Source organism: Aythya marila (assembly GCF_965140915.1).
Source record: "Aythya marila genome assembly, chromosome: Z".
Taxonomy (NCBI): Eukaryota; Metazoa; Chordata; class Aves; order Anseriformes; family Anatidae; genus Aythya; species Aythya marila.
This window is the reverse complement of record NC_139080.1, coordinates 1814603-1827857: the sequence shown is the minus strand read 5'-3', so window position 1 is coordinate 1827857 and position 13255 is coordinate 1814603. Positions and strand designations below refer to the sequence as shown.

General features: G+C 51.1%; 1 protein-coding gene across 1 annotated transcript in view; it reads left to right on the top strand.

Moving 5' to 3' along the window:
- Window positions 1-219: 219 nt before the first annotated feature.
- LOC309889652 (netrin receptor DCC) overlaps window positions 220-13255 on the top strand; it is a gene marked incomplete at both ends in the record, with an annotated part of 357636 nt that continues 344600 nt past the window's right edge. Inside the window, one exon of the mRNA XM_082782596.1 lies at window positions 220-304. Coding sequence (XP_082638722.1) covers window positions 220-304 — 85 coding nt within the window. The remainder of the gene's footprint in view (window positions 305-13255) is intronic.

The window sequence follows — 13255 nt, the reverse complement described above, 5'->3', positions numbered from 1 at the left end:
TCTGGCTCGCCGGCGGTGGGAGGACCCTTGCGAAGGTTTTTTCCTCGAGGTAGTGCCCCTGCCAGGCTCCCGGACTGGCTGCAACTTTTTCCCCTGCCCCTCGCTTTCCCTTTTCCCTTCCTCTGAGCCCCAAAAAAAAGGCCGGGGGGGGTGGGGGGGTGGGGGGCTCGGGCGAGCTCGCCTCGCTTGCTCGGGACCCCGAGCTCCTGCTGCTGAAATATGGAGAGGAGCCTCGGCTGCGCCTGGGTACCCAAGCTGGCTTTTCTCCTCTGCGCCCTGGCGAGCCTCAATCCTGGCGTTTTGGGTAAGTCCGAGCCTCCTCCTCGGCTCCCCTTCTCCCCATTTTTCCCTTCTGTTTCAGCCCTCCGAGCCCCCCCCCACCCGGCCGCCACCCGGAGAGGAGCCGGGGCACCGGGGAAGAAAAGGACAACGCCGGGAGCGAAGGGGAGCGGTGGAGAAGCGTGGCAGGAGGTGGCAGCGCCGCGCGTGTGCCGCCTGCCTTCTCCTATCCCCTCCACCGGCGGCTTTTTGGGGATCCTGGAAGGGTTTTTTTTTTTTTTTGGAGAGCCGGGAGGCCAAAAAAAATAAAAAAAAAGAAAAGCGAAAGGAGCGAGGAGGGGATGATGAAGGCGGCGGTGAGTTGGCGAGGAGGCGAGCGCAGAGATGCGCAAAGCGGCTCCGGGTCCCTGCGGTTGTTTCGGGGCTGCACCTCTCCCTTTTTTTTTTTATTTTTGGGGGAAAAATGGCAAATTGGGGCAGGGGCAGGGGGAAACGTGGCGGAGGGGCTGCAGGAAGGGCTCGCCTCCCTCCCGGAGGAAGGAGGAGAAGGGAACCGGGAGCCCCAAAAGCGCTCGGGACTGAGAAAGTGCGGCCGGGGGAGAGCCCGCTGGTGGCGGTGGTGGTGTTGTGTGTGTGGGGGCGCCTTAAAACGCTTCGATTTCCCCCAAATCCGACCCAGGAAGGGGGGAAAAAGCTCGTGGCGAGCACAAAACCCCCCTTGAGCTCCCGCAGTGGGAACAATGGGCACCGACTCCCCCCCGCGCCCAGCGGGGTTTTTGTGGGGTGCGGGGGGGTGCTGAGCAGGTTGGCAGCCTTATGGGGTCGGCGATCCCCCCCGGAGGCGCTGCCTGCCTCACCCTGATGGACGAATCCTTTGCCTGTCGTGATTTTGGGGGACTTCAGGAGGGTTTTCTTTGGGGTGCGTGCGCCCCAGCGCCTTCCCCAGCCGGGGAGAGGTGGGTTTATAGGGTCGGAGCGGGGTGCCGCCCGCTTTCCCAGCCGGGAACCGTGGCGCTGCTCTTCCTCCTCGCCACCCCACACGGGCTTGCAGGTTCCTCTGCTGCCGGAGGAGGGGATGGAGCCACGGAGAAGGGGATGGAGCAACGGAGATAGGGGATGGAGCAACGCCACCGCCGTGCCCCGGCATTGTTTGGGGCCGCGGCGAAGGAAAAGGGGTTGCGCAGCTCCCAGCCCACCTCCGGCACGCAGGTGCGCTCCTTCTGCAGCCTGGCGTCTTGGCCCTGCGCCCCAAATCCCTCTTTTGGGGCTGAGCGAGCTGCAAAAAGGGGAAAGTTGGCCCCCGAGCCGGCCCCAAACCCGCAGGGAGCCCGTCCTGCTAACAAAGGGCTCCCGGGAGGCTGCACAACGGGGCCACCGCCTCTCCCGCTCCGTGCCCCGATCCTGGAGCTGCCCCAGGCTCTGAATTTCCCTCCCCCAGGATGCAGAGGTCGGGAAGTATCGCAGCCGTGCTGCTCGAACAGGGAGAGCAAAACCCATGGGATGCCTCCTGCCATATAACCTGAAATCCGGGCATCCTCCAGCCCGCCTCGAGCTCGGTTTTAGGATTTCGCATCCCCTTGCGTGCCACCTGGGCTGGCCCCTTCCCACCAGCAGGCTGCTGGCAGCTCAAGTAACTCTCGGAGCCCTTCCTCAGTTGCTCCGCACGTGGGTTTTTCTCCAGGCGTCCTTTAGAGGGCCTGGCCCGATTTTTAAAAGGGTTTTTTTGACGAGCTAAAGCAGCTCCGCAACGTTGGGGTCCCCGCGTGCTGCTGCGGGAAGCCGGCTCAGGGATAGAGCAGCGCTGGAAGAGGCCTAGGGACTTCACTAAATGTGAGTAAACCTCAAAAAGTTTGCCCTCGCTCGATGTTTTAGCATCTCACCAAACCAAAACTCGCCGTAATGCAAGGATTTGCCGCGCCACGGGCAGGTGTAGGGGCAAGCAGACCTCTAAAGGAGCCAACAAGTTGGTTCTTTTGGCCCCATTCCCTTAAAATTACCCATTTCTGTTGCCACTTCTGAGGATGAAAAGCAAGTTTGGGCTCTGCTGCAAGGTGCAAGATGCTCGGGAACCCTTTGTTTTATCGGGGTGGGGAGCCTCGGGCATTTGGGATCTGCTCTTTTGGGGTTTTCTCCTGTAAGGGAAGCCCGGAAAGCAAGTGAGGTGCAACTTCTGACTTCTTACAAATGCTCCGAGGTGGTCAAAAGAGGTCGAAAACTCTTTGAAATCGCGGCCTGGAGTTGCAGGAAAACGTCGGTTGGCAAACAGAGGAGCTGAAGGGAGGGCGTCTTTGTGGGAATTACTTTGCCCCTTCCTCAAGGGAGTTACAAGCCCCTAAAACTTCGATCCCAGCCCTTACAAGCCCCTAAAACCTTCCCTGTGCTGAAGACCCCGAGTCGTGGTGGGACCCTCTTCCTCATTGGGGTTCTCATTGGCGTCGTCCTGGTGGCAGATATTGGGGTCTGAAGGGCTGGTAGTGCTTTTTTATAGGACTTATAATAATATAGGACTGCTGGACTTGCTGCTGCGACAGCAGGTGGGTGTTAGGAGAACCAAATTGGCTTGGGGTGGGGGCTGTCGGGCACGGCGGTGTCCCCGGGATCTCTCCTGCAAACGTTATTCGTTCGTCGGTCTCATTAATCCGAAATAAAGGTCATCGGGCGGAGAGATTCGGGAGGCAAACAGGTAACCAGCTGCCCACGCGACCCTCTAAACCAGAATAAATCAATTTTTTTCTGCAGAATAACTCCCGTTTTGTCTCAATCCATCAAAGTTTCACGATGTAAACAGTTAGAAAAAGGGAGAAAAGGATTCCCGACCTGAGTAAATCCTTGCTGGCTTCCGTGTTTGCATCACCCAAATCCCCCTCAACTTGATTTTTTGGGAATTGTTTGCATTCCTCGCGTGCTTGCACAGTTCCCTGCAAGCTCGTAGCTTTGCTCCGGCAGGTGTATTGATATTAAAAGGGTTGTTAACATCCCTCCAGAGGGGGATATTCTGTTACCAGTAACTCTATCAAGCTCTTCCATCTGGGTAGGGAATTGGTCGGGAGCCGGAGTTGCGTTGTGAAAAGTATCAGCCAGCTCTTGATTTGTGCCTAATTGAATCACATCGTTAGCAGGACTTGATTGCAGGCAACGGGAGGGATCACGGCACGGACGGCGGCCGCTCCGGGTTGCGAGTAGAGCTTCGTGCTCAGCCAACCCTTTCCAAAGTGCAGCAACTCTCCCGAGCTTCAAAGAAGCAAATTCGGAGCAAAAACTTCAGCTTGCCTCTCGAAACGGGCACGCCGGCTCCGAGCCCAAATCCCAAATCCCAAATCCCTCGGCGCGGCCACCGCGTTGCGAGTTGGTTTTGCGCATCGAGGTTTGATGCTAAGGACCCCTTGTAGGAACAGTTTTGTTGAAAAATGGAAATCCGAAGTGCTCTGCCGTAAGATTATTTATCTTTTCCTTATCTTTCCTGCCCCAAAAGTGTCCCGAAATACCTATTCCTCTTCTCAGATGTTAAACCAAAGGTTGGCTTGTTATTGGTAGGGGTAAGGTGATCATAATATTCTTTGGCCTCGTGCGAATCAGAAATTGAGGTGGTTTCAGTAAAAATAACTTTTAAAGTCAAAATGCGATGTCTTCTGCTGTAAGTTGTTGTAATTAACAGCACCCAGGGACTGATTTTAAAGGGATACATCGGCGGTGTGCCCTCCTGCCAACTTTTGGCCCCCTGACCTCTTCTATTTTCACGTCCAAGCAGAGGGAAATCAGGCGCTTTCCGTGCCATTAATGCGTTTTTAACGAACGATCGGAAAATTGCCGTGGGATGAAGTGAGGACGAGGCAAGCTTTGACTTCTAGAGGAGAAAAAACCTTTGAAAGGAGAACGTATTCCCTGCGAATTAAACCATGGTGTTGCCCCGTGGATCTTACGCCAGCGTGGCGGGCTGCATTTCTCCCAGGTTTGGCGCTGAGTGATGAGGAGGACGGCGTAATGGATCGGCCACGCTTCTAGTCCTGGGTCGCTCGTTATTCTCAAGTGAAGTCCTGCAAATGAGCAATCAATAGCAGAGGAAAGGTACGTGCCATCGCCTGCTGCAACCGCGGGCTCCTCTTCTCTTACTTTGTCATCTGGAGAAGCCGAAGGACGGGAAAGCTCTGGCCTGCTGTGAGCAAAACTCCAAAAAATATATATATATTTTTCCAGGACAAAAATATCAGCAAGGAGTGAATATGAAACACATTCAGCATTTACTGTAAAACCTTTTTTTTTCTGGCCTGCAACCATCATTTTCCTCAAGGCCCAAAACACTCGGCTGGAGAAGGAAAGGGGGAGTGGCTTGGCTTTTCTCTGCCCAGGTGAATGGCAAATGAAATTTGGAGCTACAAATGAATGAATTAAAGCCAAAAGGTGATGCTCTTCTGCATCTTCAACCCCAGAGCACGTGGCAGACGAGCTTTTTCCCCAGCTTCTCGTGCCCGAGCTAGAGGGACGCCAACATCTTGTTGGCTGCGTGGATTTTGGGATCCGTTTGGTAGCTTTGGGTCGTTCCAGGAGCTGGTTTAAGAAGGGAAGTCTGTTTTTCCCCATATATTTTGGTTGAGTCCCGAGCAAAATCAGGTTCAGGGTTACCACTGGAGGCATGGAGGCACCTGAGGTTGATTTTTGTGCACGAACGTCAGAAAAAAGGGGCAGAGGAAAACCAGAGGCTGGCAGAAAGTTCCCAATATTTCCCTAAACCCAAAGTATTTTCCATCCAAGATGTGGCAACGAGGAAGGCAAGTGATGGAGGACTTGAATTTCACAACTAAAGGGTCCTTTTTTTGGTGTGAGAGGTTCTCACGTGATTCAACTTCTCCTATTTCTGCTCCAAGCCTCACTCGGGGAGCTCACTCGGACCTTCCCCTCTCCTTAAGCCCTATTAAACCGAGGCCGTACCCGATGCAATATTCATGCCCTCTGCTCCTCAGCTTGGATTTAAATACTGCAAGTTTCATACCCGTAAAAAACGCAAATGAAACCGGAGTATTTACAGATCGCTGCAAACCGCCGAGCATCTCCTTCCCGATTCCTCCGGGGTAAGCACCAAAGGGATATTTTAGAGCCTCTAAAATGATTTTTTTTCCCCTCGGCCGGTGTGTTGCCGCGGGGTGTTTGGGTTCGTGGTTTAATTGGGCAGAAATTTGGGCATTAATGAAGGCCGGGAAGGTGTTTTCCAACTGAGGGAAGTCAGGCAGGGCAGGGCAGGTTTCCTTTCCTCGTGGGCCGTGTCATATTGTGCTCAGATTTTGTAAGCCAAACCTGAATATTGCTCTCTTACTTAAAACAAATTCCAGCTGTGGCTGCACAAAACCTTCTCCTTTTCGGCTTTTAGTCTCCGAGCTTTATTTCTGCCTGACAATCAAGCTAAAGTTGATTTTCTGCTGAGAACAAAGTGTTATGAAGAGAATACATTTCTCTCTTCTGGGTGAGATGAATGCAATTTTTTTTTTTTAAAGGCTGAATTTGGAAGGTGATAAACACTAAGCAAGGGAAAGAAAAGGAGAGAGATGCATTCAAAATCAGCTCACATACCTTGTGCTTTCTGCTGTTATTACTTTGGATCAGCTTATAAAGAGCACCCGGGATGGGGACAGATGTTGGAAGCATGATTGACATCCTCCAGCTCCTTTTCTCCCCAGGTTTTTCCCCGGAGAGCAGGGCAGGACGCAGCCAGCTCTTTTGCAAAGCCACCTGCTTGCGTGGACGGGCGATGGAGAGGATTAAAAGTGGCACCAGCAGCCTCCAGGAGCACCGTCAGGCTGTGGCTAGGAACTTGCAAAGCCAGGGGAGCTCTGGGTGGCTTTCCAGCTTGTCAAGAAGGCAAGGCGTGTGCAGAAAAAAAAGCAACGAGGAGAGGAAAGAAAGGCTGGGAACGCCGCGAGAAACACCTCGGGTGCGGGTGATTTCGGGCTGAGGCTGAGGCTTACCCACGTGATGAGATAAACGGGATGTAGAACCGTTTCCTAAAGTAAGATTGTGACTTTAAGCCATTTTTCCATCATTTAAAACGCCATCAGATAATGGTGAAGTAAAGTCCCAGATCACTGGGTGAGGTTTCCCTGCCTTGCAATGTTGTGGGACCTCGTGCGTGAAGGGCTGGGACCCGGTGCCACGCGATTAGTGGGGTTGCTGGAAGATTCAAGTAACATTCCAGCTTTGCCAAGGTATTCAGGAGGTTTTTTATTATTTTTTCGGGATGCTCTGTGATTCTGTAGTGCTTAGGTCCCTAAATCTCCTCCCTAATCCCAAAGACCTTGCAGGATCAGTGCCTCCGCTTCCCACCTCTGCAGCTGTGACTGCACCGGCTGGAATTTGGTGCTGCTTCCTCGGCCTGATTTCCGCATCCCCAGAGGAGGTGAAGTCCTCTGCAGTTTGCTGGAGAAGTAATTTAGAAAAACAGCCAGGGGTGGGGAGCGTCAGCCCCGTTTTAGCCTCTTTGATAGAAAATTCAAGCCGGCTCGGGAGGGGCGAGGAGAGCAGCATCGATCTGGAACCGGTAGGAATGGAAGCGGGGCGTTGTTCGCTAGGAACGGAGCAAAACGAGTGACCTTTCGGGCACGCTCCAGCTGCTCAAATCAAACCCTAAATAAATGAGGCAGCGTTTGCAGACGGCCTGATCGATAGGGCGGCGCGGTCAGGGAACCTCGCGGCACGGGAGCTAACTGGGTTGGACTTCATCGAGTGGCTTGGAGCCCTGCACGGCGCCCTGCGCTCCTTGGAAACCTCGCCAAAACTTCCAGAAAAGGGAGAAAAGGGTGAGTTTGGAGAGCTGGAGATCCCAAGGGGTGTGCGAGACCCCAGGGAGTCCTTGGACAAGCCATGAGCTGCTGATGTTCGTGCTTGCTTTGCTGGGAAGTGGTTTGCCAGCCCAAACTTTTATTGTACCGGCTTTGAAACACTCTGAGCAATAATCATAATAATAATAACACTTTGTGTCTCGGCAGCAGCTCTTTCACACAAAGAACAGAAAGTACTTTAGGGGAATTTTCAAAGGGTGTGTGACAGTAAATCAAACCCAGCTGTCCTATTGCTACCTTGTGCCTCTCAGAAATTCAGAAACAGACCCTAGCCTGTATTTTGCAGATAAAGACATCGAGCAAAGGGTCCAGGTATTGCCCTGAATTAGTGGCTAGCATCAACTCCACTTTGCTGGTTTAACAACAATACCGAGCATTCTCTAAAACGATTTTATTTTTTTTTTTTGTTGAATTTATCCTTTTCTTTCTTTTTTTTTTCCCCTTTTTTTATTTACAATCCATTTCTCCTGCGTTTCTGCCTAATTGTCGAGCAATGTCACACCCCTTTCCCCGGCACCATTCTGCCTGCTGATCTTCACTGTAATTATATTTTGCACTTCAATAATAGTCTTCAGTCAGATTTCAAAGAGTTGCACAAAGCCGGGGGAATTTTCTCGCTGCAGCCTCGGGAAGCCGCACGTGACGTGCCCCGAAGGCGGAGGTGAGTTACGAGATACGGGAGATACAGGAGCGAGCCCTTTCCAGGCAGACCTGGACATCTCACAGCGGTTATTTCTCCCTTTCCCTTTTCCACCGTCAGGGAAATAGGGTCCTGAAGGCCACTTCTGGCTGCTGGGAGCTCATACTCATCCTTTCTTCCTTTATGGCCAACCCTTGACCGTGAAAGGAGCATGGTCAACTGGTGGAGACCCCGCGAACCATCCTAAGAAACCCACAGGTGTGTTTTTCTCCCTGTTTCACTGTAACACCCATCTGTAGGTATTCCTTGCTGGTCTGACCATGGGGTTTTACAGCAGAGGGGTCCCAGCCCCAAGTCTTGGGTCCTTCCACCCAAGTTGTCCGTGGCCCTGGGCTCTTCTCCGCTGGCTCACCCCGAAACGACTCGCTCGCCCTCTGTTCCAACTTCCAGTCCCTTCTGTCAGACAAATTTCTCTTTAGTCTCATATTTGACATCCCGAAGTCTCCACAGGAGCACTTCGACGAAGACGAACCATCCGTTCACAAATAAATAACCGGGTAACTCAGAGCCTCTTCGGGGGACCGGCGTACTTGCCTTAAAATAGTAATAGGGACGGGGGAATAATTCAATGTGGCAGAGTTAAGGTGTGATAAAACATTTATTCCCTCGGACATGACAAGAAAAAATGTGTTTATGTTTATGTGGCAGCCTAAGATTTATGGGGTCATTAACTATTCATTTCCCTGGCTTTAGTGGCGCGGGGCTCCTAGGTGATGTGATAGATAAGGGCGTTGCTTTGGCTTAGCAGCCTTAAAAGTTGGGTTTTCATTTCTCTCAATGGCCTTTTGGGGGCATTGGGCTTTATGAAAGGCTCGTTTACTACCTGGAGGAGAGATTAAACCTGCCTGGCATGGATCTTATCTCCCCGAGGACCTGCAGCGAGGGCGCTGGGGCCCTGACCCTGTCCCGCTGCGAGCAGACCCGTTCTTTTCCCTTCTCCAAGCATCCGGTGTTCCCATCATTTTTCCTCCTTCCTTTGAACTTCCCAACGTCCCACGACCCTCATCCTTCTTCACGTGCCTTTCTACCCCTGATTACAGTTGGCGGGTGGCCGATGAGGTTCTCACCCCAAAGACGGGCTGTAGGGGCGAGGAGGCTCTTGCATGGCTGGAGACGTCTTAAACATAGCCCGGACCTAACTAATGCATTCACTGCTAATTCAATAACGTGTTTCACACCCCAGAAGTGCCTTTTTGTCAGCGCTTAGCCTCAGCACCTGCTCTCCGAAAAGAAGGCCTCTTTAATGTGTGTTTTATGGCAGCGAGCGAGAAGGCATTATTATTTAGAAACCCCTCTGTCGGTCCACATTAAATTGGGACTTAGTCATGGGCAATTAGCAAGCATTGACCCACGCGATGATTTATCCCGTATCTCGCGAGCTAAAACTAGGCATTTTCCTCAGCTTTTATCATTTAAAAGCAAAGGGTTATGGAAAGCTTTTAGTTAAAAGGAAGAATTTCCGCGGCGCGATGAATTGCAGCGAAGCCAATTCAATGACACCAAATGAAACCAAATCCGGGGAGGTGACGTTGTTCTAGTCCCGATATTTCGGACCCAACAGGAGGGGAGAAAATCCAGGTGAGCTCTCGCTTCAGGGAGTGAAGTTGTTCCTCTTGCCATCACTCGATAAGACAGTCAATATGCAGAGGACTCGGAGCGTGTTAGAAAAATATTGTGGTTTTGTCATCCTACCTGTGAAAACGGGCGCGGGGACAGCGTTTGCACTCGATGCCTTGTGCTGTCTGGCAGTGAACTCTCAGGAAATCAAATGGAAAAACAATGGAGATGGATTTTATCCACTTATCTATTTATTTATTTATTAGTTTATTGGCATTCGGCACAAGAACAGGGATGAAACCAGTCTGGAAGAGCGGCGATCTCTCCTCCCATGGCCGTCAGTGAGAATGTGAGGCTCTCGATATTTGCTCTTCACTTTCATGACTGCAATTCCGAAATTCCTCTCAGGTCACGTAAATGTCCCGTCCCTCTTTATATTCTTCTCATTTCCTATCTTGCCAAGCTGAAACCTGTGGGTTTCAGGAGCAAAGGGCAAGGAAATGTAGATGCCGTGCTCTCCATGTCTCCCCACTGAACCGTTTTGGATACAAACTCACTCCTTTGAACTACAGCTGGAATAAATATTGGCCTCAGCTTACACCTCGGTGAGAAATTTTCCATCCAGGTTGAACATAGTCCTTAAAAATAATCTATATGTATATGTATATTGAGGTGTCTTTTTGTATTCTTGCTTCACACCAGTCCAGAGCATGTTGGGTCAGCTGGGTTGCCTTCAACATCATATCGTGGGCAGATCTTGCTGCCAGTTCCTTTGCAGGATCATGCATTTTAAGCCCAAATGGATTGCTCTGATTTTTCCTGGGTGTTTTCTTTTATTGGGCATGGTGCTCCTCAAAGGCAGCAGTGTACAGTGATAAAATATTGGAAGTTATCTATGGGGTGTTTCATGTTCTCTATTTTGACTCGTCTCTCTCCCAGCTTCGTGTTAATGAGACTGCCTTAAAAATTATAGGGCTGTTCTTACAAATAACTGCCGTGGATACCCCAACGATATGCCAAACGTGTCGGAAGGCTGGAAAAAAAATGAGGAATATGGGAAGCAGACACAGGTAGCATTAAATTCGGGTCTTTTTTTTTGGTAGAACAATGTTGGCAGCCGGTCCTGCTCCTCCTGGACAGGTAGGGATGAGTGGCTGCAGCCCAGAAAGGAGCAGAGTCTCCTAATCTTGTGACAACATTTGGATTCGTTCTGCCCCAGGAATTTAAGGATCAGTCCAGGCTGTTATTCGGGCTAACCCAGATGGTCGGGGCTCCTAGCTTGGTTTGCTCGTATCACGCTGTCCGGAAAGCACAGGCTGTGATGGGCACCGTGGTTCCTATTAAAAAGCAGCTTGCTTTTTAAAGAGGAGCTGCCAGACGTCTGCACTCCTCGGTTTATCCAAAATTTGGACACTAGAGATTGAAAAGCCTAGCCTTGATGACTTACTTCACCCTGCCGTGTGAATAATAATCATTCACTCAACGGCAAGGACCCTCTGGAATTAATCAGAGCCGGTACCTGGAAAGCCCATGAAGCTGGAAAACTGCTGGAGAATACCAGGTCTGGCTTTTATTACAAAATGAACTGACTTTTGTGAACTTTCCCTCTTGATGAGGCAGAGAAATACTGGTGCTTCGCAGTTATTTCCCTGTTAACAGCAAATCTGTGACTTTGGGGGGTTACATCCGAGACGTGGAACTCAATATTAGGAGATGGGCAGCCCGGGAGGAGCCCCGAGTTTGCATCCCTACTGCCGAGCCCGTTCAACCCTTTATAACACCTTTTTTTTTTGGTTTGTTTTTAGGTGTGGTAGTTCTTTATTTCAGTCTGCCTCTTGAACTTTGTAAAGGTTACCTAATCCGTTGCTGATTAAATATGTGATTGCAGCTCCTGATTACGTGTGTGCGCGCGCGGGCTTGTTTGGGAATAATCTAGCGGCGGTGGCAAGGTGCCCAGAAACCGGTACAAATGGGGTTTTACGTGGAAAACCTGCCTGACAGAAGAGGATTTCAGCTGCAGCTGAAGAGTAAATTAAGAAGTGCTGGTGCATCCTCGGCTGCCTGAGCGCTCGGATGTAACAGGAGCTCTCAGAAGTGCCCCATTTTTGCTGTCTTTGCGAGCAGCGCCGCAAAAGCAAGTAGGGAGAAATGTGAGCCCTGAATCTGAACGTGTTTCATGGCTGTGGGGGCCTGGTGATGCTCCTCTCCTCACCCCTTGGCTCCTCCGTGTCCTTGGTGGGGTGAAGCCGCCAAGTTTTGGGTTTGGTTTTTGGGTTTTGACGGGCTGGGCTCTGCGGGGCGCATGGTCACAGGGCTCGCCGCCGGTGCTGCCGGCCACGAGTTGGTCCCAAGCAGGAGTAATTCCAGGGCTTGTTCTGCACAGAAGGGATTTAAGCCCTATTGGCAGAGCTGACTTTTATCTCTGATTTAGTCCCGCATAAAATAATTGCGTTGAAAAAGGACTCAGCAGGCTGCTGTCATCAAACCCTTTTGAAAGGTCTGTTCCGTTTGATATCGCCCTTCGTTTTTTTTTTTGTTTCTTTTTTTTTTTTAAGCGCCATCAAACAAAAAGACAAAAAAGGAAAAGAAGAAAGGAGTTGATAAGAGGCAAGTGCAGGCGAGCGGACCCGTGCCCCCCGCGGCTCAGATGCGGGGTGGGGGCACCCCGTGGCTCTCAGCACGGCGCGTCCCAGCCCTACAAGGCAGGTGCTGACCCACGGCACGCGGCGCGAGGAGCCCACCGTGAGGAGGAGGACTAGGGTTTGCCAAGAACGAGCTTGGTTTGCCTTTCTTTCTGTCTGTTTTCATTCATTTATTGAGAGGACTCTGCCAAAACACCGCTGAACACGGTTCTGGGTGGCTCTTCCATGGGCTGTGGGGTGGATGTGCCCACGTGGAGCATCTTGCACCGCCGTGATCCCGCTGCGCTCGCGTATGAAGCTTCCCAGGCAGCAGACTCAGCTGCAGGAGGTTTCTCACTTGAGCCTGTATCAAAATCAGAGATCTGAGTGCTTTCTAGCAATGATAGCAGCATTAGAACTGAAAATTGGAAAGATATCCTGGGTTAGGGGTTTCCCAGAGCATGGGGACAGGAGGGATTGTGCTGCTTAGGGCAGGGGAAGGAAACCAGGACCGAGAAGCTTGGCACTACGTTTTTCCTTTTCTCCTCCTTTCTTTCTTTGCATTTTCTCCTTGAAATCCAATGTGAGACGTTGATTCCTTCCTGATTGTCTATATTGTCTCCTTCTTGATGGACTCACTGCTTGCCTAACAGTTTCCCTTCCCTTTCTAGGGTTGTTTTAAGGTCATTAGATGGAAGTGTGTTAACCCAACGAGCACCGTGCAACCCAGGAGGGCGTCGGTAGGTTGAGGCTAGAGAAACTCGTGTCACCCACAGCCCCCCGGGGAATTGTATATTCGTTTTTATTAACTCTAATTATGGGAGCCCTGTAAAATTCTCCCGTTTTGTCTTGCCTGAGAAGTGCAGCCGCTAATTGCTCTTGACATTCCCCCGGTTTATATTTCACAGTGAGACGAGGCTACCGGTCGGCTCGCTTTGGAGCTTGATATTTCTGCTACTTCCATCATCTGCTTACAAATACGAGAGTAAACGTGTGCTTTAAGGTGATGATCTTGGATTTATGGTGCTTGACTTGCTGAACACGACAGGCTCCCTTCGCCTTTCCTTCTCCCCTGCCTTTCTTCCCCTGCAGATCTGTCGGGTTTTTCATCCTTGCTGTTGGTTCCCAGCCATCTGGACCCGTGGCTGTCTTTAAGTTTTTTTTTTTTCCCCAAATGTCATCTCATCTGCTGTAAAAAAATAATAAAAAAAAGGCATCCAGCATCTGAATATTTCCAGTTGGGATGGCTGGTGGCTGGGTGATCTCAGAGC